Here is a 21345-nt window from a genome sequence, read left to right on the forward strand (position 1 = left end):
GCACCCTCGGAATCTCCATCAGACTCGGGGCCTGGGGGGGCATGGTGGCCAGCAGCCCCTTCCTGGACCGGTCCCTGGTGCTGGCAGCCCTGTGTCCTTGCTGGCTGGTGGGGGAAGCAGGAAGCCTGGGGTCCCCTCACCCTGTGCTCGCCTGTCATTTGAGCCTAGGATGGGACGGGGCCCTGCCACACACCACGAGTGCTCTGTGTCCGTGAGCACAGGAGGAAAGGGCCTCAGTCTTGTCACCTGCAAGGTGGGCGTGGTCACTCTGACCTTGTGGGTGTCCTGAGGACCACGTGGGGTCTTCAGTGAGGTGAAGGGCTCGTGACCCCAGCTGACCACCCACCTGCGTGGTGTTCCGGGGGCTGGGTTGGGTCCCACAGTCCTCCCCCGTCCTGTTTGGAGCCCCCGCATCGATTTGTGCCTTTGTCACTGGTTTTCGGTGGCCGGCTGGCAGTCTGTTTCTATTGTCATTTCTTCCTGGAAGCCTCCGTTGCCTTCCGGTCTGGGGCCTGCGACCTCGTTTCTGCTGCCCCAGGGGAGGTTTTCCAACGCAGTTTGTGGGTCTCCCTCGTCCTTGCCGGTGTCCACGTAGGGCTCCCCTGCACAGATGTCCCCTGGGTGTTCAGCTGTGCTGTCTCGTGGCTGCGGTGGCAGCACGTGGAGGGGAGGGGCGGAGCCAGGCTCTACTGTGGCTCTCACTGTCTCAGGATGTACCTGTCCCACCACACTTTGGGGGCAGGACCAGCTCTGGGCCAGATGGGACGGCGCAGTGAGCTCTCACCCAACTGTCACCTACTGTCTCCTCCCTGCCGAGGGCGGGGGGCGCCCTTCCCAGAATGTAGGTCCCAGCACCCATTAGTGGCAGGGGATCGAGGTGGGCCCCAACCCTTTGCCCCGTGGATACTCTTTCCTCCCCTCACCCAGCTGGCGCCAGGCTGCCTGGTGGCCCCATTCTGGGGGAGGGCTTCTTGGGGGCAGCGCAGGCAGCTTACCACGACCCGTGGGTCGTCCTGAATTTGTGCAGGGATCTAAGTGCGTCCCAGTGGTGACGTTGGGGGCAGCATTTACGTTCTCAGGTGTGGGGAGGCTGGACCGCCACGCACAGCCCCAGGCCTGCGGGGCACCCAGCTGCCCGTGTGCCAGGGCTTTTGCACAGGCTCCTAGGCCGCACAGGTCTTGCTGGGGTCAGTGGCGTTTCACTGGGTGACGGAGCTGGAGGTGGGATGTGCCCTCAGGCCTCCGTGGCCTGTAGTGACCCCTGGCATTCGGAGGGCATGTGGGCACCTGATGCAGCACTCGGAGCTTTGATCGCGTCATCGGGGTCCCCCAGTAGCACCAGGAGGGCTCCGGGCCGGGCATCAGTGGGCTGGTTCCGGCAAGCCCAGGGCACTCCTCCATCCGTTGCTGAGCTAGGCTGCCCGCGCCCAGCGCAGGCGGGCACTCCCGGCCTTCGTGACTGCAGCTGGCTGCCGCCTCGGCTGCAGGTTTGGGGTCGGTGGTTGGAAGAAGGTGGCTCTGAGAGCCTGGTCGGCACTAGGCCTTGTGTCCCAACACAGCGTAAGCAGATCCCTGCGTTGCACTGTGACCGCCTGTCCTCATGCTTGGAGGAGGCTGGCCTGCAGCCTGGGACCCCTCCCCATGCCACGGTGCCCCCCAGCTCAGTCTCTGCCTCGTTTCCCGGCTCCCAGGGCCTGTGCAGCAGCAGCAGCGTTAGGTGCTGGGCATCCACCCCCACGGGCCCGGACCGACGCCTGAGAGCCGAGCCCTGGGGTGACCTCTAGGCCCCAGAAGGTGGCAGGAGCCATCAGGGGCCTTCTCCCACTGCCGTCACAGCGGGGCTGTGTGGTGCTTGGTGTCTGTCTGGCGTTGGCCTGAGTGCCCTGTGTGCCTCCTGCAACCTCAGAGAGCTGTGTGGGGAAATGCGGGGACCACACCGAGTGGCCAGTGAGTGGCAGGGACCTGGGCACTGGCCTGGCACCAGCTCTGCAGCCCTATCTGCTGGGGTCCCCGAGGGAAGGGGGTTCCAGGAGGGCAGGAGCCTCCCGCTGTCCAGGCTTCGGCCCCGTTTGGGGTCCCCGAGGGAAGGGGGTTCCGGGGGTTCCAGGAGGGCAGGAGCCTCCCGCTGTCCAGGCTTCGGCCCCGTTTGGGGTCCCCGAGGGAAGGGGGTTCCGGGGGTTCCAGGAGGGCAGGAGCCTCCCGCTGTCCAGGCTTTGGCCCCGTTTGGGGTCCCCGAGGGAAGGGGGTTCCAGGAGGGCAGGAGCCTCCCGCTGTCCAGGCTTTGGCCCCGTTTGGGGTCCCCGAGGGAAGGGGGTTCCGGGGGTTCCAGGAGGGCAGGTGCCTCCCGCTGTCCAGGCTTCTGCCCCGTTTGGGGTCCCCGAGGGAAGGGGGTCCTGGGGGTTCCAGGAGGGCAGGAGCCTCCCGCTGTCCAGGCTTCGGCCCCGTCGGCTCTCACAGTGGGTCACAGGGAGACCCCCGGGGGTTTCGGGCAGTGACTGACTTGGTCTAGCTTCGCTTTCTCGGGGCACCGCTGCAGCGTGGTCCCCACCCGCCCAGGGAGGGCAGGGCAGGGAGACTGGCAGGGGTGGCGGTGAGGGTGGAATCCGCCAGGCTCTGGCATTGGGATGACTCCAGTGGGCCTTCTGCCCGGTGGTGAAGGGGCGGGCGTAGGCATCACCACCCTCCCCGCCGGGCTTCCGACCAGGGCTCTGGCACCAGGTGGGCTCCCCAGGACGATGGGTGGGCACAGGCGGGAGCCCCTGGTGTCCAGAAGTGCTCAGGGGAGCATGAGAAAGGAGCCTGCGGAGGGCAGGCGCTGGTGAACGGTAACAGCCTGCGCTTGGGTGTTTGCCGGTCTCTGGTGGGAGTGTGCCCACTCGGCAGATCCAGGGCCCAGCGGCACGTCGACGGGTTCACGCACGTCTGCTCTGCGAGGCCGGCAGGTGGCTCGTTCCTGCGGCTGCCTGTGCTGCGTGGGGAGCCCCCACCCCTGGCCCGTCTGAGTGTCCCACAGGTGGGCAGGATGACCTAAATGGTAGCGAAGTACTGGGATGGAGGGGACTTCCTGGCCGCCCTTAGCTGCAGCTGCCAGAGCCTGTCCTGCGCCTGTCCTGCGCCTGTCCAGGCAGAGACGGGGCCGCGTGGCGTGCACACGCTGTCCTGGCTTCCTCGTCGGATGACAGCTCGGGGGTTTGGGTGCCAGGGGAAGGTCTGTGCATTCTTCTACCGCGCAGTGTTCCTGTGGGCACTCGGGACTGTCCCAGCTCTGCCGGTGACACTCGGTGCTGCGCTTGGCCAGGGAAGCCACGCTGGGGCTGGACGAGGTGTAGGTCAGCAGGATCAGAACCGCACTCGCCCTCCTGATTGGCCAAGGCCAGGTCGGGTCACAGCCGTGCCACCATCACAAACCCAAGCTTGTCTCCTGGTTACAGCAGAACCTCATCCGCGGCCTCTGGCTCCCACGCCGTGTGAGGGTCTGCGAACGTCCGGGCTGTGGCGGCCCTGCTGCCCTGGCTGTCGGGTCTGTGTTGTAGCTCTCTGGGCGTGGAGTGTTCTTCACACGGCCAGGAATAGTGGACAGTCCAGTGGAAGCCAGTCGGCCCCCACAAGTGGTGGTTGGTGGCCAGGGAGCCGAGGGTGGCCAAATCCCCGGCACACTCGCCTCTGCCTGGGAGCAGGTGCCTGAGTTACGTTCCTCTGCCTGCCTCTTCCTCCCAGGTGGAGAGAGCAGTGGTCGGAGAGTCCTCCCGAGCCAGGTGACCGTTGGCTTGAGCAGCACTTTGGACAGCTACACCTCTGGGTGGCAGGAGGCAACTGGACGGGTGCCCCAGGGAACCCACTGAGGCCAGAGGGGTGGTGGGGTCCCAGAAGTGACAGCCTCTCTCCCTCAACCACGCAGGCGTTGCCTGGTCGGGCCCAGAAATGGCACGTCACGCCTCATTGGGGAGCATAGAAGACGGAGGGCCTCTCTGAGCCGTTGCCGTGACGGGAAGTGAGCGAGCTGCGGGAGGATGTCCACCACCACGACCGTCGCCCCCGCGGGGATCCCGGCAGCCCCGGGCCCTGTGAACCCACCCCCCCCAGAGGTCTCCAACCCCAGCAAGCCCGGCCGCAAGACCAACCAGCTGCAGTACATGCAGAACGTGGTGGTGAAGACGCTCTGGAAACACCAGTTCGCCTGGCCCTTCTACCAGCCCGTGGACGCAATCAAACTGAACCTGCCGGTGAGCAGCCCCTGCCATCCTCCGTGGCCGCCCGCTACCCCTAGCCTTGGCCCAGGTGGTGCCTGGTGGGCAGGGGCTGCTAACGGGGCTACTTGGGCATGGGAGGGTAGAAATGGGGAGACCCGTGTGCCTCCAGGGCAGGGGCAGACAGTGGTGGGGCTTCTGAGACAGAGGGCCCCATCTTCATTCTGTCCTGCTGTGGTCGTGCACCCTCCTGCAGAATGACCCATTTGCCAGCCTGTCTGCCCACTCGAAGCCAGGCACGAGTGTACCTTAAGGGCCACTTTCCCCGGGGGTTGCAGGGAAAGCCCCGGCCAGCACTTGGTGGCCTGGTTGTGGGCCCTGCTTGGTGCCTGGCTACCTGCAGGTTCAGAATCCCCAGATCTCTGGCGTGTAGACCAGCGCCAGGGTTTGTCCCCACTCCACAGTTCTCCCCTTGCACGGGCCGGGGGCAGGACAGAGGTTGGGCAGGAGTTTGCAGCGCACCGAGGGTTCACCCCAGCCTGCAGTCCCGGTCCCCGGCTCACTTGGGAAGACTGTGCTGTGTCTTGGGAATTGTGACAATAATTGTGTAATGCCTTTGAAAATCTCTTTCCTAGGATTATCATAAAATAATAAAAAACCCAATGGATATGGGGACAATTAAGAAGAGATTAGAAAATAATTATTATTGGAGTGCGAGTGAATGTATGCAGGACTTCAACACCATGTTTACAAACTGTTACATTTATAACAAGGTAAGACGCGCACAGTGAGGACCCGGGCTCTGTGCCTGAGGGTTCCCGGGCAGTCTTGGCCGGTGCCAGGTGGGCCTGAGCGCTCGGCACAGCTCTCAGTCAGCCCAGAGCCCGTCACACCCTCGGCGTGGTGTCCTCTGGTTGTGGGCCACGGTCCCCACGTGCCGCCCAGATCCCGCTGTGGGGAGTGGAGACTGCGGTGGCCTTTCAGAGGTGGAGGATGCACAGCAAACGCTCCGACACGCCCTCACCCTCAGACCGAGGGATTCTACCCTCGGCAGTCCTAAAGGACACAGCGCGGGGTTGTGGGTGTGGGAGAATAGAGCCCCTGCACGCGCCTCAGCAGGAGATTGGCCACGTAAATTGCAGTTTCCACGTGCATCCACCCAAAATGACACAGACGCCCCGTGACGAGGGCCGCCGTCTGCGGAACGGTGTTCAGGGAAGTTGCCTGACTCGTGGGGTGTTCTGCTCTGGCAGCAGTGACACGAATAAAGCAGAGATCACAGGCGTGACGAGCTTTCAGGGCTCTTTCTCTCCATCTGATGGGACGAAGGCTGAGCTTTATGTTTCATGCTTTGCTGCATTCTGAGATTCTCCACGTGGAAATCTATTTACGTGGCCCCTCCTGCTCCACCAAATCTCTCTTTTTTTTTTTTGAGACACAGTCTCGCTCTGTTGCCCAGGCTAGAGTGCCATGGGGTCAGCTTGGCTCACAGCAACCTCAAACTCCTGGGCTCAAGCGATCCTCCTGCCTCAGCCTCCCGAGTAGCTAGGACTACAGGCATGCACCACCACGCCCGGCTTATTTTTTCTATATATATTTTAGTTGTCCATGTAATTTTTTTTCTATTTTAGTAGAGACGGAGTCTCACTCTTGCCTAGGCCGGTCTCAAACTCCTGAGCTCAAATGATCCACCCATCTCAGCCTCCCAGAGTGCTAGGATTACAGGCGTGAACCACTGCACCTGCCTCCACCAAATCTCTTAACACATTTAAAATAAGTGTCTTCTTGAGCCACAGTCCACTGCATCTTTTGCATGTGCTCAGCCCCCTCCCGCCAGTGACCGGGCTCTCTCTGTCTTCAGCCCACAGATGACATAGTGCTAATGGCCCAAGCCTTAGAGAAAATTTTTCTGCAGAAAGTGGCCCAGATGCCCCAGGAAGAAGTTGAATTATTACCCCCTGCTCCTAAGGGCAAAGGCCGGAAACCGGCTGCAGGAACCCAGAGTGCAGGTAAAGGCAGGCGCTGGTTGGAGGGTGTGGGCCTCTGCCCCTCGCATGGCAGGCGGGCAGGCTTGCTGAGCCAGCCGGTGGCAGTCTTGGCTGTGTGGCCTTGGGTGGTGTCGGGGAGCTGGCCTGGGTTAAGGAGGACCCGCTCTCAAGAGGAGCTTGTGGTCTGGGAAGACCCCATGTTCCTGGTCTCCACCTCCCATGTCCTGCTCCCTTTCCAGCCCCAGCCCTGAGGCCGCCTCTCCATGCAGCCTGTGGCCTCTGTCCCCTACATCTCCGCCTCCTCGGGGGCCTGCCCTGACCCCGGGTCTGGTGTGCCGGCATCTCCCCATCGGGGAGCGCGGTGGCGGCGATCAGTACTGTGAGCCCTGGAACCGCATTGGAGACACGTCCGGTGCACGGGCTGTCCAGTGTGGCACTTGGGAACAGCTGGGTGGTTGAGGAGGGTCTGTCCTCAGTCACTCAGTGAGTTTAGTGGAATCTGAGTTCAGTCCCAAGTTTCTCGGACCCCAGGGCTGGCTCCTAACTGCCAGGCTAGGGGGCTTGTGCTGGTTCCCTCGTTCTCCTCTGCTGGTCTGTGGTCCTCTGATTCACGCAGCAGACACTTGCCCAAGATGCGCTAGACTGTCCCCTACCCGCAAGGTGCAGGGCCAGGCGTCTCAGGACCTGGGAGTTTTCTGGCCAGGGGTCTGGCCCATCCCAGCTGGCCCCTGGTATGCTCTGGCTGCAGGGTGTGGTTCTGGAAGCTTCTGGAAATACTAGCAGAGCCCACCATGCTGAACCCCCTTTCCTTGTCTCGAAGGTACGCAGCAAGTAGCGGCCGTGTCCTCTGTCTCCCCGGCGACCCCCTTTCAGAATGTGCCCCCTACCGTCTCCCAGACACCTGTCATTGCTGCCACCCCCGTTCCAACCATCACTGCAAATGTCACGTCGGTGCCCGTCCCCCCAGCAGCCGCCCCACCTCCACCCGCGACACCCATCGTCCCTGTGGTCCCTCCCACGCCACCAGTCGTCAAGGTGAGCGCCCCAGGCTGGAGGGGCTGATGGGCAAGGTTGGCTGGGGGCCGACCCTGGCCAGGGTTCCTGAGTTTGGGGCAGGTGCGGGCGGGCAGTGACTCGGCCACCCTTCTTGGAGTGCCAGCTGTTCGAAGGGGCTCTCCCGGTGCCCGGGAGGTCGGGCCGCTGCTCCTGGCGGGGTGCTGAAGGTCGCACAGCTGGTGAGGGCTGGGCTGGACTCGAACCCCCTTCTCTGGCCTTTGCAGCCCACGGGAAAGGTGGGGAAGGTGGGGAGAGAAGCGAGCGCGGGAGGGGCCCCTCCCTCCCTGCTCACCCGGGAGTGGGGTGCCCAGCTGCGCCCCGGCAATGTGTCTGAGGCGCCGGCTCCCCGCTTGGCTGGGGGCTTCTGGCAGCGGGCGCTCTCTGCGGGGCCTGCGGTCTCAGCGTGGGCAGGGCCCGTGCCCGGCACTCACGTGTGTTATCTTCTTCGATTTGATCCTCACAGCGGCCCTCTGGGGCAGGCAGTATTTCCCCCATCTTACAGATGAGGAAGCGGGCGCCCAGAGGGGTTAAATGGCTCGCCCAAGGTAAAATGCCGCTCCCCTGCTCCCCTCCCCGTGGCCTCCACTGCCTGCACCTCCGGGCGCCGCCTGGCCAAGCGCGTCCCGCAGCGCAGGGCCGTGCGTGGAGCATGTCCCGTTTGCCACGGCCCGATGAGCCCGCCCCTGCCCTCCGCGGCACGCGCTTGGCGCTTGGCATCCCGTGGGTGCCCGTTAAGTGTTTGTGGGTAGCCAGCGCCTGTCCCTGGCAGCCTGAGGGCAGCGGCTCAGCTGGGGCCATGGCCGAGAGTGGCTCTAGACGGCAGGTCCTGTGGGCGGGGAGCGTGCGTCGCCTGCTGGCTCCTCTGCCTGCCGAGCTGAGACCAGGAAAAGCGGCCAAGTTGGGCTCAGGGAGGGTCGAGCCGTGGCCCTGGGGCCCTGCGGGTTTCCCAGAGAGCCCGCACACCCTCGGGATGCCCGGGCACCAAACACGTTCTCCCTCACTTGGCGCACGCCGTGCGTATCTGCCTGGTGCCCAGCTCTGCCCCCAGGACACACCCACGGAAGGCTCTGGGGTCATCTCACCCCTCCCTCCCCCTGCTCGGAACAGCCCCCGTGTGGCTCCCTGTTCCGTCTGGTCGAGTCCAGACTGGCCCACTCACTCATCCCTGGAGGCCCTTCGTCCCAAACCTGCTGTGCGTGCTTCGTGTCTCCTGGCGGGCTGCCTCCGCCCCGGAATGCTCTCCTGCCTCCCCCCGTCCTGCGCAACTCGTGTTTGTCCTTGGAGCCCCAGCTCTGAGGCCCTCACCCGGGATTCCCGCTGGCCTGTAAAAGCAGGGAATTCCCCCCAGGTCTCTGCGGCCCCCGTGTCCCGGTCGTGGCCGGGAGGGCTGGTTAGGCGTCGGGTGAGTTGCATGCGGCACCTCCGTGGTTCTGGGTGTGATGCGAGAGCCCACCCAGGACCGCCCAGCCCTCGGGGCCAAGGGAGAGAGGTGCCACCCCTACTCTCAGGCAAGGGTGGGTCTCAGAGTCCCCGTCTCACCACTGCCAGCTGTGTGACCTTGGGCCAGTGCCACGGCCTGTGAGCCTTGTGTCCTCTGCTGTGGGGGCAGCTGGGAGGATGAAGGAGGCCTTGCATGGGGTCGCTCGGTCTGTGCCCGGCAGGGAGTCGCGCCCCAGAAGCGCAGCTGTGGTGACGCCCCTTCCCACGGCCGGTCCCGGTGCTCACTCCTTATCTCCCGTTGCAGAAAAAGGGCGTGAAGCGGAAAGCAGACACGACCACTCCCACGACGTCCGCCATCACCGCGAGCCGGAGCGAGTCGCCCCCGCCTCTGTCCGACCCCAAGCAGGCCAAGGTGGTGGCCCGGCGGGAGAGTGGGGGCCGCCCCATCAAGCCCCCTAAGAAGGACTTGGAGGACAGCGAGGTGCCCCAGCACGCGGGCAAGAAGGGCAAGCTGTCCGAGCAGCTGCGGCACTGCGATAGCATCCTCAGGGAGATGCTGTCCAAGAAGCACGCCGCCTACGCCTGGCCCTTCTACAAGCCGGTGGACGCCGAGGCCCTGGAGCTGCACGACTACCATGACATCATCAAACACCCCATGGACCTCAGCACCGTCAAAGTACGTGGCTGGGCAGCGGGCCGTGGGCAGTGAGCTGGCCGGGCCCTCCCTGCCCTGTCCGGGTGGCCCCGGTGCTCGCCGTAGCCAGCTCTGCTGACGTCCTGCGTGTCTGTGCCGACCGAGTGGGGGCGACCGGGGGAGCGGGGCCTGCGCACTGGGCAGACACACCCCAGGGCTGGCCCACGCGCCCCAGCCGCGGTCTGGCAGGGGTCAGTGAGGAAGGTGCGCTCTGCCCGCCCGTCACTGGATTTGCAGCTTCGTGGTCATTTGTTCCAGCTGAACCCAGCATGGTGGTTTCATTTATTTCCTTCCCACTGCCCCTCCGCGTCATCAGGCAAGGAGGCCCCGAGAGGTGACGCACTCCGGGTTGGCACGAGCTGTAAGGCTGCACGTTGCTTCCCTGCAGCTCCGGATGCAGGCGCCGTACAGCAGAGATGAGGGTGGGGTGGCCGGTAGGGCCTGACTTCTACCCATGGCTGCCTTCGGGCCCCACCCAGACAGAAGCGGGCCCTGAGTGGGGTGGCAGAGCTGAGACCCAGAGACCCGGCTGCCCCGGCCCCATGCGGGGGTCTTCCTGGGCAACGGCCCCTGCCTGGGCTCTCACATGTCACCGGGTCAGAGCGAGTCTGGTTCAAGGAGAGACTGAGCTTGAGCTGGCCATGACCGCGCTGCTACGTGGCCCTGGGCAGACGCACACATGCAGAGGGCACCTGTACGTTTTTATCCTCAGAGTCTGCTTCGGCAAAGGCAGGTCTCGGGCACTCTGCCTCATTTTCCAGTGTTGCCAAGCTGAGGCAGTGAGTCTCCCGGTCAAAGCCTTTTCTCCCCCTGGGTTGATTGTGGATTCAGGGATTTTGGGGGCAGGATAGACCCGGCCATCCAAGGCCACGGTGCCGCTGAGCCGCCCTAGGGTGGGAAGCCGAGGGCTGGAGCCGCGCAGCCCAGAAGCTGCCAGAAGCCTGAGGTCTGACTGCCGCACAGAAACAGGAATTCCTGCAGTTTCCAGCGATCGAGCTAGGCTAACAGTCAGCTCAGTTGCATTTAGGTCAAAGGGCTTGGTTTGCCCTTGAAACCATAATAAAGAAGCTTTAGAAAATCAGTTCACTTTAAAGTCATGATTTGTTTTGTTCGGAGTTTCCCGTCTCCATCATCGTCATGGCTTGGGGAAGAGCACGGTGCACACACAGGGCAGCCGCTCCCCGCCGGGCCCAGCCACGGATGCCTCCCCTCGCGGGCAGACCTTGGGGAAAAGAGCGTGAGGCGGTCTCGGTTTTTAAGCGAGTAACGCACGATAGGAGGAGAAATGCCATCGGTATGGTATAGATTTTAGAGATTAAGGATTTGGAGAAATTTTGTCCTGGCACACATGGAAACAGAAGATAAGATTTTTCTCCCAACATCAGAAACTGTTCTGGTCCCCCCCCCCCCCCCCGCCTCTGTGCCCCCTTACTCTCTGCCAGCCCCCCTGGGGAGCACCCTGGGGCTGGAGTCTCTGGCTGCCGAGGCAGGATGCCTGTGGTTGAGCCTGGCTATCGTCTCATTTACACCGAGTCCAGCAGAACCCTGGGCTCCAGGGAAGGGCTGGGGTGTCATAGCCCTGTCCGCATGCCCCCTCGAGGTCCCTGGCTACTGGTCTCTACTTGAAGCTGTCCCAGGACAGGGGGCTCACTCCCTCATAGGCAGTGTGTCCTCCTCTTGTCCCCACTGTGGGCTCGTTCTCAGAGGCCACCTTGAGTTGTCCTCCGTGTGTGGGGTGTGCCAGCCCCCCAGGTCTGGGGCTGCCTGTGTGGCCCCCCACCCCGAGTGGCACTGCCTGCCTGTCCTCAGTCCCTGCTTGCCAAAGCCAGATGGGATCTGTGCTGGACTTTGACACAGGGACCCAGTGGTGGCCCCACATGCCCCTGTCAGCTCCACTCTGCAGGGGTCAGGAGCTACTTCTGGGCATGGCATGGTGTCCGTTAAGTCCAGCTGGGGTCCCTGGGACGGTCTGGCGTTTCTGTAAGAAGCGGGCTGGTTCACAGCTACTGGATTCCTCAGGAAAAAAATTAAATGTTTCATTTCTCATCGAATACCTTTTACTTCCGTCCCAGGAACCTGTCCCTGGAGTCCCAGCCTCTCCCTGTGAAGCCCCCGAGTCACCCTCCAGTCCCCTCACTTTGGGCTCCCACGTCTGTGGTCCAGAGGGCCGTGGGCACCGCCCTTGGCTGGCGGTGCACAGCTGAGGGGCTGGGGTCATTGTGGTGGGGTCTGGCGGTGAGCGCTGGGGCGCCGGGCTGTGCTCACGCGCCCTGTCGCTGTGTGTTACAGAGGAAGATGGACAGCCGCGAGTACCCAGACGCACAGGGCTTCGCTGCCGACATCCGGTTAATGTTCTCGAACTGTTACAAGTACAACCCTCCGGACCACGAGGTGGTGGCCATGGCCAGGAAGCTGCAGGTAACAGGCCGGGTGCAGGCGGGGCTCAGGTGGGCTCTCAGGGCGGCCAGAAGAGACATGGGCGTCTCAAAGAACGTCCAGCCGGGGAGGGCGCCGGGGAGCCTCGTTTGCGCAACATGTTTTTCCTGGGTGGCAGCCTAGCCCCTGCTGGGCTTGGAGCTGGTTCCTGGGACCCTGCAGGGTGAGCAGGCCAGGGAGGGAGGGAGCCGGCGAGCGGAGCAGGGGCAGGTACCCGCCACCCCCAGCATGGGCTCTGCGGTGTCACGCAGGCGGCCTGTGCCTCCAGGGCTGGCTCCCATGGGATGGCGGATGTCGATCCTCCTGTGGCTTTGCCAACTGAAGCTTCCAGCACATCTGTCCGTGGCAAGGGAAGGCTTTGTCACAAACCTGCCAGCGAGCCTTGTGGATGTTTATTTAAGTGACAGTTCCTTTGTAGCCTTTTGTTTTTCTGACCACAAAAGCAAAGGGTGTACATGTTATAGAAAATGTGACCAGAGGGACGGCTCAAGGGACGACAGGGGGTATCTCGGTCTTGCCTTTGGCACAGGGGCCTCGTGAACACGGGCTCCGATCTCTCCCACAGTGATGCTTGCGTGTGTCTGCGTGTGCGTGCCCATCTGCCGGAGTCCAGGCGCTGCACACGTGATTCCGTGGGTCAGTACGCCAGAATCTAGTCTTAACCTTTTGTAGCCGATCGTGTAGGGAGTTTGCTTTTATAAATAACAGTGCCAATATTTTAAATGTTATATGTTCAAAAGACTTTCCTTTTGGAGGAGAAAGTCAAAGTTAGGGACATCTGTCCTCCTCCGGAGCTTTTACTTTCTTACAGAATGTCGTGTGAGATGTTCTGTCCTCTGCTCAGAAGCGTTTTGGAACCTTGAGCAGTTCACGGTGTAATCCTGGGTTACGCAGGCCCAGGGGCAAGGGACAGGTTTCCTTCTGTGCTGTCGGGTCCTGCTCACGCTTCTGACCCTCCTGCATGTGGCCCTGCCCGGGGTCCCTTCTGTGGCTGCCACTCGCCCTACACGGCCCCGCTGGGGAGCACAGTACAGTGGTGCTGGAGGTCCCGTACACCCTCAGGAAGCCACCGGGAGCTCCAGTTTTATCCTGAGACTTTGTTTCCTGCATCTTGAACCCAAAGGGTTGTAAGACACAGTTCCCTGGAGCCTGGTAAACACACTGACTGCCACACTGGAAAAAAATTATTTTCCGTGGGGCCACGGTGTTTTATTACGAAAATAGAATAAAAGCTTCGAAAACAGGCCAGGCATGGTGGCTCACGCCTGTAATCCTAGCATTCTGGGAGGCCGAGGCGGGAGGATCACTCTCGAGGTCAGGAGTTCGAGACCAGCCTGAGCAAGAGCGAGACCCTGTCTCTACTAAAAATACAAAGAAATTATATGGACAGCTAAAAACATATAGAGAAAAAATTAGCCGGGCATAGTGGCGCATGCCTGTAGTCCCAGCTACTCGGGAGGCTGAGGCTGGAGGATCGCTTGAGCCCAGGAGTTTGAGGTTGCTGTGAGCTAGGCTGATGCCATGGCACTCTAGCCCGGGCAACAGAGTGAGACTCCGTCTCAAAAAAAAAAGCTTCGAAAACAAAATGATCCTTTCTAATTTAATGAAAAATTTGTTATTTTTTATTGTTTTCTGTGTGTGACTTCTATGCAACTTGACAGTTCAGGCGGCTCAAGGTGGAGAGACGTGTGAGTTACATGTGCCTCACCAGGCCCCGGGCTCAGCACTAGCATGAGTTGAGTTAAACACAACTCACGTGGCAGTTGATGTGCTAATTCCTGGCTGAGCCTGACGAGGAAGCCGAGCAGAACGTGGGCAGCAGCGTGGCCTCGGGCTGGTGAACCTTCTTTGCTGGAGACTAGTTAGCAGTTGCCACCATCAGTTTTGCAAATGGAGCCCAACAGCAAAACGACCTGACCTGACCGGGCTTCCAAGCTGTCGGCCAAGAGCACGCTGAGTGGCGGTGCTTAGATTGGGGCTCTCGGGGTGGGCGTGCCTCTGGGGAAGTGTCCCCAGACTAGGAGGCTAGGACCCGGAGTGGGCTCTTCTGGAAGCTGCACTCCAGGCTGACCAGTGGAGTTGCACTGCGTGTGTGTAGACCAGCGTGGGTCTGTGGTGTGAGCTGGGCAGAGCGAGATCTCCCCTCCTGGCTGCTCGTCCCTGTCTGAAATGCCCCGGGCTGCCCCAAGAACGGGCCCTTCCCCGAGAGGGGCTTCCAAGGCCCAAGCCCCTGTGCGACATTTGTCTGTAGAACCGGCTTTTGGAGTTAACCCTGCGTGAGATGTGACACTGCAGGGTACGGGGTCGGGGGACGGGAACTGGCTCGCAGACACCTGTGGCCCTGTCAGAGCCCAAAGGAGGGCACTCTTCCTGCTCACAGCACGGGCAGCCCTGCAGACGCCAGCCGGCGGGCCCTGGGACACTTCTGTCTCCTGGAGGAGGCTTGCACAGTTAGCCCAGGATGTGGGGTCCCCAGGCCTGCCCTCAGGAATTGAGGGGGCGGGGAGGGCGGGAGAGCAAATGCAGGAGCAGCCACAGCCCCCCCAGGCAGTCGGGGCCCAGTGTCCTCGCAGGGCCGACCTTGCTGCAGGGACGCTGGGGGCTGCGCCGAGCGCTGCTGCCTGGGCATCCGGGTCCTCAGGGCGGCCCCTGCTCTCCCGCAGGACGTGTTTGAGATGAGGTTTGCCAAGATGCCGGATGAGCCGGTGGAGGCACCTGCACTGCCGGCCCCCGCGGCCCCCGCGGTGAGCAAGGGCGCTGAGAGCAGCCGCAGCAGCGAGGAGAGCTCGTCGGACTCGGGCAGCTCAGACTCGGAGGAGGAGCGGGCCACCAGGCTGGCGGAGCTGCAGGAGCAGGTAGGGGCCGGTGGCGGGCTCTGGGGTGCAGGCCAGGTTGGGGCTGAGGTGGGACAGGTGGCTGCATGGCGGCCCGAGGTCTGCCCCTTTCCTGGCCTTGCCCGCACTGTGTGCGTGGGTCACTGCGAAGGCGCTCAGAGCACCCTGCGCAGGCCTGGGGCGGCAGGAGCCTGACCCACAGGCATACGTGGGCGGGCGGCTGTGTGGACACGTGCCTTGGGGTGGGGTGAGGGCTCAGTGGTCACTTGTGCCTTATGCTGCTCTAGAAAGGTCTGGAAGCCATTCACAGAGGCCGTGGCTCTGCTGTCTGAGCAGTTGCCTGTCGGGGGACGGGCGCAGGCGTCGTGGTGTTGTGGGGACTCGGCCACCTGCCTCCACCTCTGACCAGCCCCCATCTGCGCTTCCTCCCCTTCTCTGCCTCGCTTTCTTCGCTTGCAACTTGGGGCGTTACGACCTCCTCTTTGAGTTGTTTTGAGGATGAGTTGAGGGAGATGCAAACTGTTTCTCCCGAGCATCTGGGAGCCGGCCGGGCACAGCTTCCGGGACCGCAGGCAGGGAGCAGGTGGGGCAGAGCTGCCGGGTCAGGAAGGGGCACTCGGGACCCTGAGCACAGGGACGGCCCTGCAGGCACCAGTGTTGGTTTGGGCTGGACGTTTGCTGGCGAGGACACGCTGCAGGGATTGTGGCCGTGGGGCCAGTGGCTTCTCCACCTGGAGGCGGGCACGGCCTCCCGCAGCCGCACGGTGCGGTTCGCGGTGGCCGCTGCACAGTCCTGTAGACCTGCCGTGGTGGCAAAGGCTCCCCGAGGAAGCTGTGGGAAAGCTCCTTGCGCAGGCGTTTAGCCTCCGAAGTCTTCCTCCTCTGAAAACTAGCAACAACAACAGTGTTAGCCGTCATCATCGAGTCCCTGTTGTGCCACCTGCCCATGCTGAGCTGGTCCCAGGCACCTCCTCCCTCTGGGAGGTTCTGGGCTCACCAGCAGTCACACGGGGGCGAGGGCAGAGTGGCACGTCGGAGGGGTCCGCCCGGATCCGTCTGGCCCCAGGGCAGAGGGGCACGGGGGCTCCGGCCCATTCCTCACCCAACCGAGGCAGCTCCGCGGGCCCCTCGGGGTGCAGCCCCGCTCAGCTGCCCGCTCTCTTACAGCTGAAGGCCGTGCACGAGCAGCTGGCCGCCCTGTCTCAGGCGCCGGTGAACAAACCAAAGAAGAAGAAGGAGAAGAAGGAGAAGGAGAAGAAGAAGAAAGACAAGGACAAAGAGAAAGAGAAGCACAAGGTCAAGTCTGAGGAGGAGAAGAAGGCCAAGGTGGCCCCGCCCGCCAAGCAGGCCCAGCAGAAGAAGGCTCCCGCCAAGAAGGCCAGCAGCACGACCGCGGCCGGCAGGTGGGCTCCCGCCCCGCCCAGGCCCCCGAGAGCCCAGCACCTGGCGCGTCGTGGGTTCTCGTGCAGCAGCAGTGCGGGATGGGGCTTTGCGCCTTAGCCACGTGGAAACCGGGGTGGGGTTGCGGGGAGACGTGAGGCCCCGGTGACACCCCTGCTGGGAGAGGGAGGGCTCCGGGGTGCCGCTCAGCCGTCTGCAGGGCTGGCCTCGATTCTGGGCATCAGAGCGCTCCTGCTGCCTGGTCTGCACGTCTCGAAGCTTTTGGGAGGTTTTCCTGACCTGGGGCCAAGGATATTTTGGGGAGGGGGGGTGCTTCATTCCTGGTTCACCCAGGAGGCAAGGGCCAGGGTGGTGAAATCGTGCCCCCCAGAGATTCAGCGCCTGGTCCACGCAGCCTTATTCAGCCCCTGCCGTGGCTGGGCACCGCCCTGAGGAAGGCTGCCATGGACACACGGGAACGAGAGAGCAAGATGTGACTGGTGGGGCTCTCCCTTCCCACGGAGGAGGTGACAGCCGCGCAGGTGCAGGCTTGGCAGCAGAGTCAGGGGTTCCAAGGGGTTCCAGGAACAGGAACGGCAGACACGGGGCCATGCAGGCCAGCAGAGCATGTTGCTCCTGGAAGTTAGGCCAGGGTTGGCACCTCTGCAGAAGAACCAGGTGGGGAAAGAGGTGAGCCACGGCTGCTGAGGTTGCATTTTATTCTTGAGCCAATGGAGGGGAGTGAGAGAGGATCTAAGCTGGCCGGTGTGGAGCAGAGCTCGGTGGGAACCAGGAATGGGAGAGGGGACGCCCCTCGGAGGCTTTGTGGTCATGCAGGCAGAGGAAAGGGGGTTGGTTTGAGGGTCGTTGCGGGGGCAACGGGGCAGGCCTGGTGCTTGGCAGTGGGAGGCGAGGAGCGAGTGGAGTCCAGGTGGGCGGCAGCCGGCCAGGCCGCTGACGGAGACGGAGCAGAGCCGGGGGAGAGCTCCTTGCTTCCTCCCTTCCCTTTCCGCTCCCCCTCGCGCTCTCTTCTTTTTGGAGGGGATGCAAAAGCCAGTTTTCCTTACACAGGTTGAGCATCCCTTATCCGAAATGCTTGGGACCAGATGTGTTTTAGATTTTGGATTTTTTCAGATTTTGGAATATTCGCATGATAGTATACTTACCATCGAGCATCCCAAATTTGAAAATCTGAAATCCGAAATGCTCCAACGGGCATTTCCTTTGCGCATCATGTCAGCACTCAAAGTCTTGGATTTTGGAGCATTTTGGATTTGGGATTTTCGATTTGGGATGTTCACCCTGTGCTGTCTTGGTTTTGGTATAACGCTGACCTCAATAATGAATTGGGTGGGATATAATACTCTAGAGTGATGAAGGCCAATAAAAAAAAAAGAGTTCAGAAGTGTGCCCCTTTTTCTGTTTTCTGGGGTAGATTTATAGAATTGGTATTAATTCTTAAATGTTTGGTACAATTCACCAGCAAAACCATTTGGGCTTGGAATTTTGGCCATGAATTTGATTATTTTAATAGACATAGGACTATTGGGTTATCAGTTTCTTTCTGAGCGAGTTTTGGTGGTTTCCGCCTTTCGAGGGACTGCCCGAGTTCAGGGAGGCTGTCGCCTGCGTGGACCCAGGTGTGTGCAGGGTGCCTTGTCACCACTTCCTGTCCCCAGAGCCTGCGGTGAGGTCTTTTCTTTCATTCCCGATATCGGTAATTTGTGTTTTTTTTTTCTTGGTGAATCTAGATAGAGATTTATCAATTTTATTGATCTGTTAAAGAATCGTCATTGGATTTCATTGACTTTTCTGTGTTTTCACTTTTACTCATTTCCGGTCTTCGCTGGTTCCTTGTGTCTGTTTCAGACTTGGCTCTTTCTCAGTTTCTTAGGCAGAGGCTTAGATGACAGACTTGAGACCTTTTCTACCAGGAGGTTCAGTGCTGTAAATTCACACCTGAACACGGCTTTAGCTGCAACCCACAAACTTGCATATGTTGTGACTTTATTTTCATTTTGCTCAAAATAATTTTCTGGTTTTTCTTCAGACTTCCTCTTTGACCAGTTAGTTATCTGGAATCATGTTGTTTGACTTCCCAGTGCTTGGGGACTTTTCCAGATGTTTTGATGATTGATTTCCAGTTTAATTCCATTAAGGTCAGAGAACATACTTTGGATGACTTGAGTATTTTTAACTTTGTGAAGGATCTGTCACGGCCTAGAACGTGGTCCGTCGCGGTGGGTGTCTGCTGTCGGTGGAGTGCCGTGTGGGTGTCCGTGACGGAAGAGGGACCCCAGACTGACACGCTGAGGGCGTTGTCCAGGTCTCCTCTCACTTTTGTTGATTTACTTACTTTATTAAGTACCAGGAGAGAATTGTTGAAATCTCCACCTGTGTGGATTTCTTTGTATCCCTTTAGTTCCAGTTCTGTCAGTTTTTGCTTTATGTTTCTCAAAGCTTGGATTTCTGCTGCACGCGCTTTCGGACCGTGAGGTCTGCTTGCTCAGTTGACCCCTTTATCATCTCGCAGTGTCCTTCTGTCCTCCTGAGGATGGTCCTTCTTAGAAGTCTGCTTTGTCTGAAATTAATGGAGACACTCCGGCTTTCTTCCCATTAGTGTTTGCATTGGGGTTTTTTTGTTTATTTGTTTGTTTGTTTTTCATTTTTTTCCCTTTTAACTTATCTATAACGTGATATTAAAGTGGGGTTTGTGTGCATCGCATGTAAGTTGGGTCTTGTTCTTTATTCAACCTGACCATCCCTTTGTTTTAGTTGGTGTGTTTAGATCATTTATATTTAATGTGATTATTGATGTCATTGGATTTGGTGTACTGTTTCATTGTTTTCTGTTTGTCCTCTCTGGTTTTTGTCCCTCTGTTGCCCCTTCCTTGCCTTCTTTGATGACCTGCACGTGGGGATGGGTGTGCGGGGCCTGTGCGTGTTGACAGGAGCTGTCTCTGCAGTGGTTCCTGGCCACCCTGGCCGGCAGCAGCGTTCTGGCCTCTGAAACAGGGCTGTCCTGGGCAGACGTATTTAAAATCCTTGGCTTCTGCTGCATTTTTCCGCCTCAGGGTACCACTTTGGGTGTGCGTCTCGGGAGGAGAGCCTGGTCCCCGAAACAGTCTGCTGCCTGGAGGAGGCAGCCAGGCAGGGCAGGTGGGGGCGCAGAGGGGGGCACAGTGGGCTCGAGGGGCAGACAGACGGGGACCTGCCGCCACGGTGCTCTCTGTCTCCTGCCTCAGACAGCTGAAGAAAGGAGGCAGGCAGGCGTCTGCCTCCTACGACTCGGAGGAGGAGGAGGAGGGCCTGCCCATGAGCTACGACGAGAAGCGCCAGCTCAGCCTGGACATCAACCGGCTGCCCGGGGAGAAGCTGGGCCGCGTGGTGCACATCATCCAGTCGCGGGAGCCCTCGCTCAGGGACTCCAATCCCGATGAGATTGAGATTGACTTTGAGACTCTGAAACCCACCACCTTGCGGGAACTGGAGAGATACGTCAAGTCTTGTTTACAGAAAAAGCAAAGGAAACCGTTGTGTAAGTTGTCCACGCGGAACGCAGTGCTCGAAGCCCCCCTCCCCCAGCCCGTCCTCACGGCCCCCTCAGCAGGGCTGTCGCGCCCCCTGGGCCGTTTCTTCCCCCCTCATGCCTTTGAGATGTCTGTCTGTGCTCGGCCAGGGCCAGGGGCGCTGGGACCGAGCCTGGCCTGAGCCCACCCGGCCACACTCTCCCGTGCCGTCGGGAGGTGGGCAGCACGCGTGTGCATCGGCCTGCACCTTGTCGGGGCGAGGCAGGACCCGGGGCTGGCCCCTCGCCCCCATCCGTGCAGGGTCCATGGAGGGTCCTCGCCACACACCTTCCTGAGGCTCCGTCTGGGGCCTTGGCCACAGTGACCTCTCCAGGGGTCCCTAGCCAGAGCAGACCAGCTTCCCTTGTGACAAAGACACTCTCCCTTTGGGGTCATGTGTCCGGAGGCCTCACAGGACGGACTCCGGCACCGGCCCAGGCTTGCCCTGGAAGTCGTTGCCTTCTGGACAGGAACACGTCACTGCTGGGTCTGCGGGTCCTGGAGCTCGGGTCGGGGCAGCACTGAGGCAGCCCTCATGGTGACCCCAACAGCCCATGCAGGGCACGGCGAGGCTCCCTTGAGCCTGTGTGTGGCCGCAGGGCGGGCTCGGTCCCCACTCACTCTGAAAGGGGGAGTCTGTTTACCTGGATCGAGTGTCTGTGTGACCCCGTGTGGTCGTGGCACACTTGACCTGCGGTGAGTCGTCACCTTGGAGGTAGCGACTCGGGAGCCTTGGTGGTGGAGGCCGGGCTCCAGAAGGGGCAGCCCCGGGGGGGAGGGCTGAACTGGAGGCTCGGCCCCTCCCATGGGGCATGCTGGCCAACCGGTGTCCCCTCTGCACACCTGTCGGTGGAGCGGGAGTGGCCTCTCCCACCTATGGTGAGAGCTCAGTAGAGTGGGGCTGGGGAGGGTCCACCTCAGCCCCGTCATTTCTGCCGCCCAGGGGCTCAGGCGACTGCTCTGCAGTGGTCTGTGCACAGGCCTGGGAAGTGCGGGCAGGGGTGCAATGCTGCGTGCAGGGATGGGACCCCCTAGGTGCAGCCCCGGCTCCTGGAGTGGCCGAGGGAGTGAGGCAGTGGCCCCAAGGGACGCAGGGAGGCTGCCTGCCCACTGTGCGCCGTGTCTGCACCGTCTGTCCCCACAGCAGCAAGCGGGAAGAAGCAGGCGGCCAAGTCCAAGGAGGAACTTGCGCAGGAGAAGAAGAAGGAGCTGGAGAAGCGTCTACAGGATGTCAGCGGGCAGCTGAGCAGCAGCAAGAAGCCTGCACGGAAAGGTACCCCCCACGGCCACGGCCTGCCACCTCCGGTGTCCAGAGGGTCCGGGCACCGGCAGGCCAAGCGTGCGTGTGTGGGCCCACGCGTGTTGAGCTCTGCATTCTCAGATGAGGCTGTCGACCTCCTGAAAGCTCCCTGTCCTTATCTGTCCCTTGGGGGCCACACCCTGACCTGGCAGGGAGGTCATGCAGACGTGAGGTGTGTGAACACACACATTCCAGACCCCGTGGACAGACGGAGCCGGCTCATGGGGGCTGGGCCCGTGGCTGGAGGCGGCAGGGTCCCGCCCTGGCTCTGTGGCCAGCCCCAGCCCCCAGCATCGAGCTTCCTGACCACCCCCAGGGCACGTGAGAGCAAGGGCGGGAGGTCCCGGCCCTGTGTGTGTGCTGCTGGGCGTCCTTTCTCTGGAGCCCGCGGGAAGGAGCTAATACCTTTCTCCCCAGCCTCAGGAACAGGCCCCTGAGACATGCATACGGGGACGGTAGGG

General features: G+C 61.4%; 1 protein-coding gene across 2 annotated transcripts in view; it reads left to right on the top strand.

Moving 5' to 3' along the window:
* BRD3 (bromodomain containing 3) overlaps nucleotides 1–21345 on the top strand; it is a 30929-nt gene that overhangs the window by 8119 nt on the left and 1465 nt on the right. Inside the window, exons 2-11 of one of the 2 annotated variants that reach the window (XM_069474797.1) lie at nucleotides 3899–4223; nucleotides 4823–4960; nucleotides 6049–6196; nucleotides 6996–7210; nucleotides 8976–9347; nucleotides 11655–11783; nucleotides 14465–14656; nucleotides 15803–16038; nucleotides 19261–19553; nucleotides 20729–20857. In XM_069474797.1, coding sequence (XP_069330898.1) covers nucleotides 4011–4223; nucleotides 4823–4960; nucleotides 6049–6196; nucleotides 6996–7210; nucleotides 8976–9347; nucleotides 11655–11783; nucleotides 14465–14656; nucleotides 15803–16038; nucleotides 19261–19553; nucleotides 20729–20857 — 2065 coding nt within the window. In that variant the 5' untranslated portion in view covers nucleotides 3899–4010. The remainder of the gene's footprint in view (nucleotides 1–3898; nucleotides 4224–4822; nucleotides 4961–6048; nucleotides 6197–6995; nucleotides 7211–8975; nucleotides 9348–11654; nucleotides 11784–14464; nucleotides 14657–15802; nucleotides 16039–19260; nucleotides 19554–20728; nucleotides 20858–21345) is intronic. The other variant, XM_069474798.1, reaches the window with a different exon arrangement.

The sequence above is a fragment of the Eulemur rufifrons genome, chromosome 7, assembly GCF_041146395.1.
Source record: "Eulemur rufifrons isolate Redbay chromosome 7, OSU_ERuf_1, whole genome shotgun sequence".
Classification (NCBI taxonomy): domain Eukaryota; kingdom Metazoa; phylum Chordata; class Mammalia; order Primates; family Lemuridae; genus Eulemur; species Eulemur rufifrons.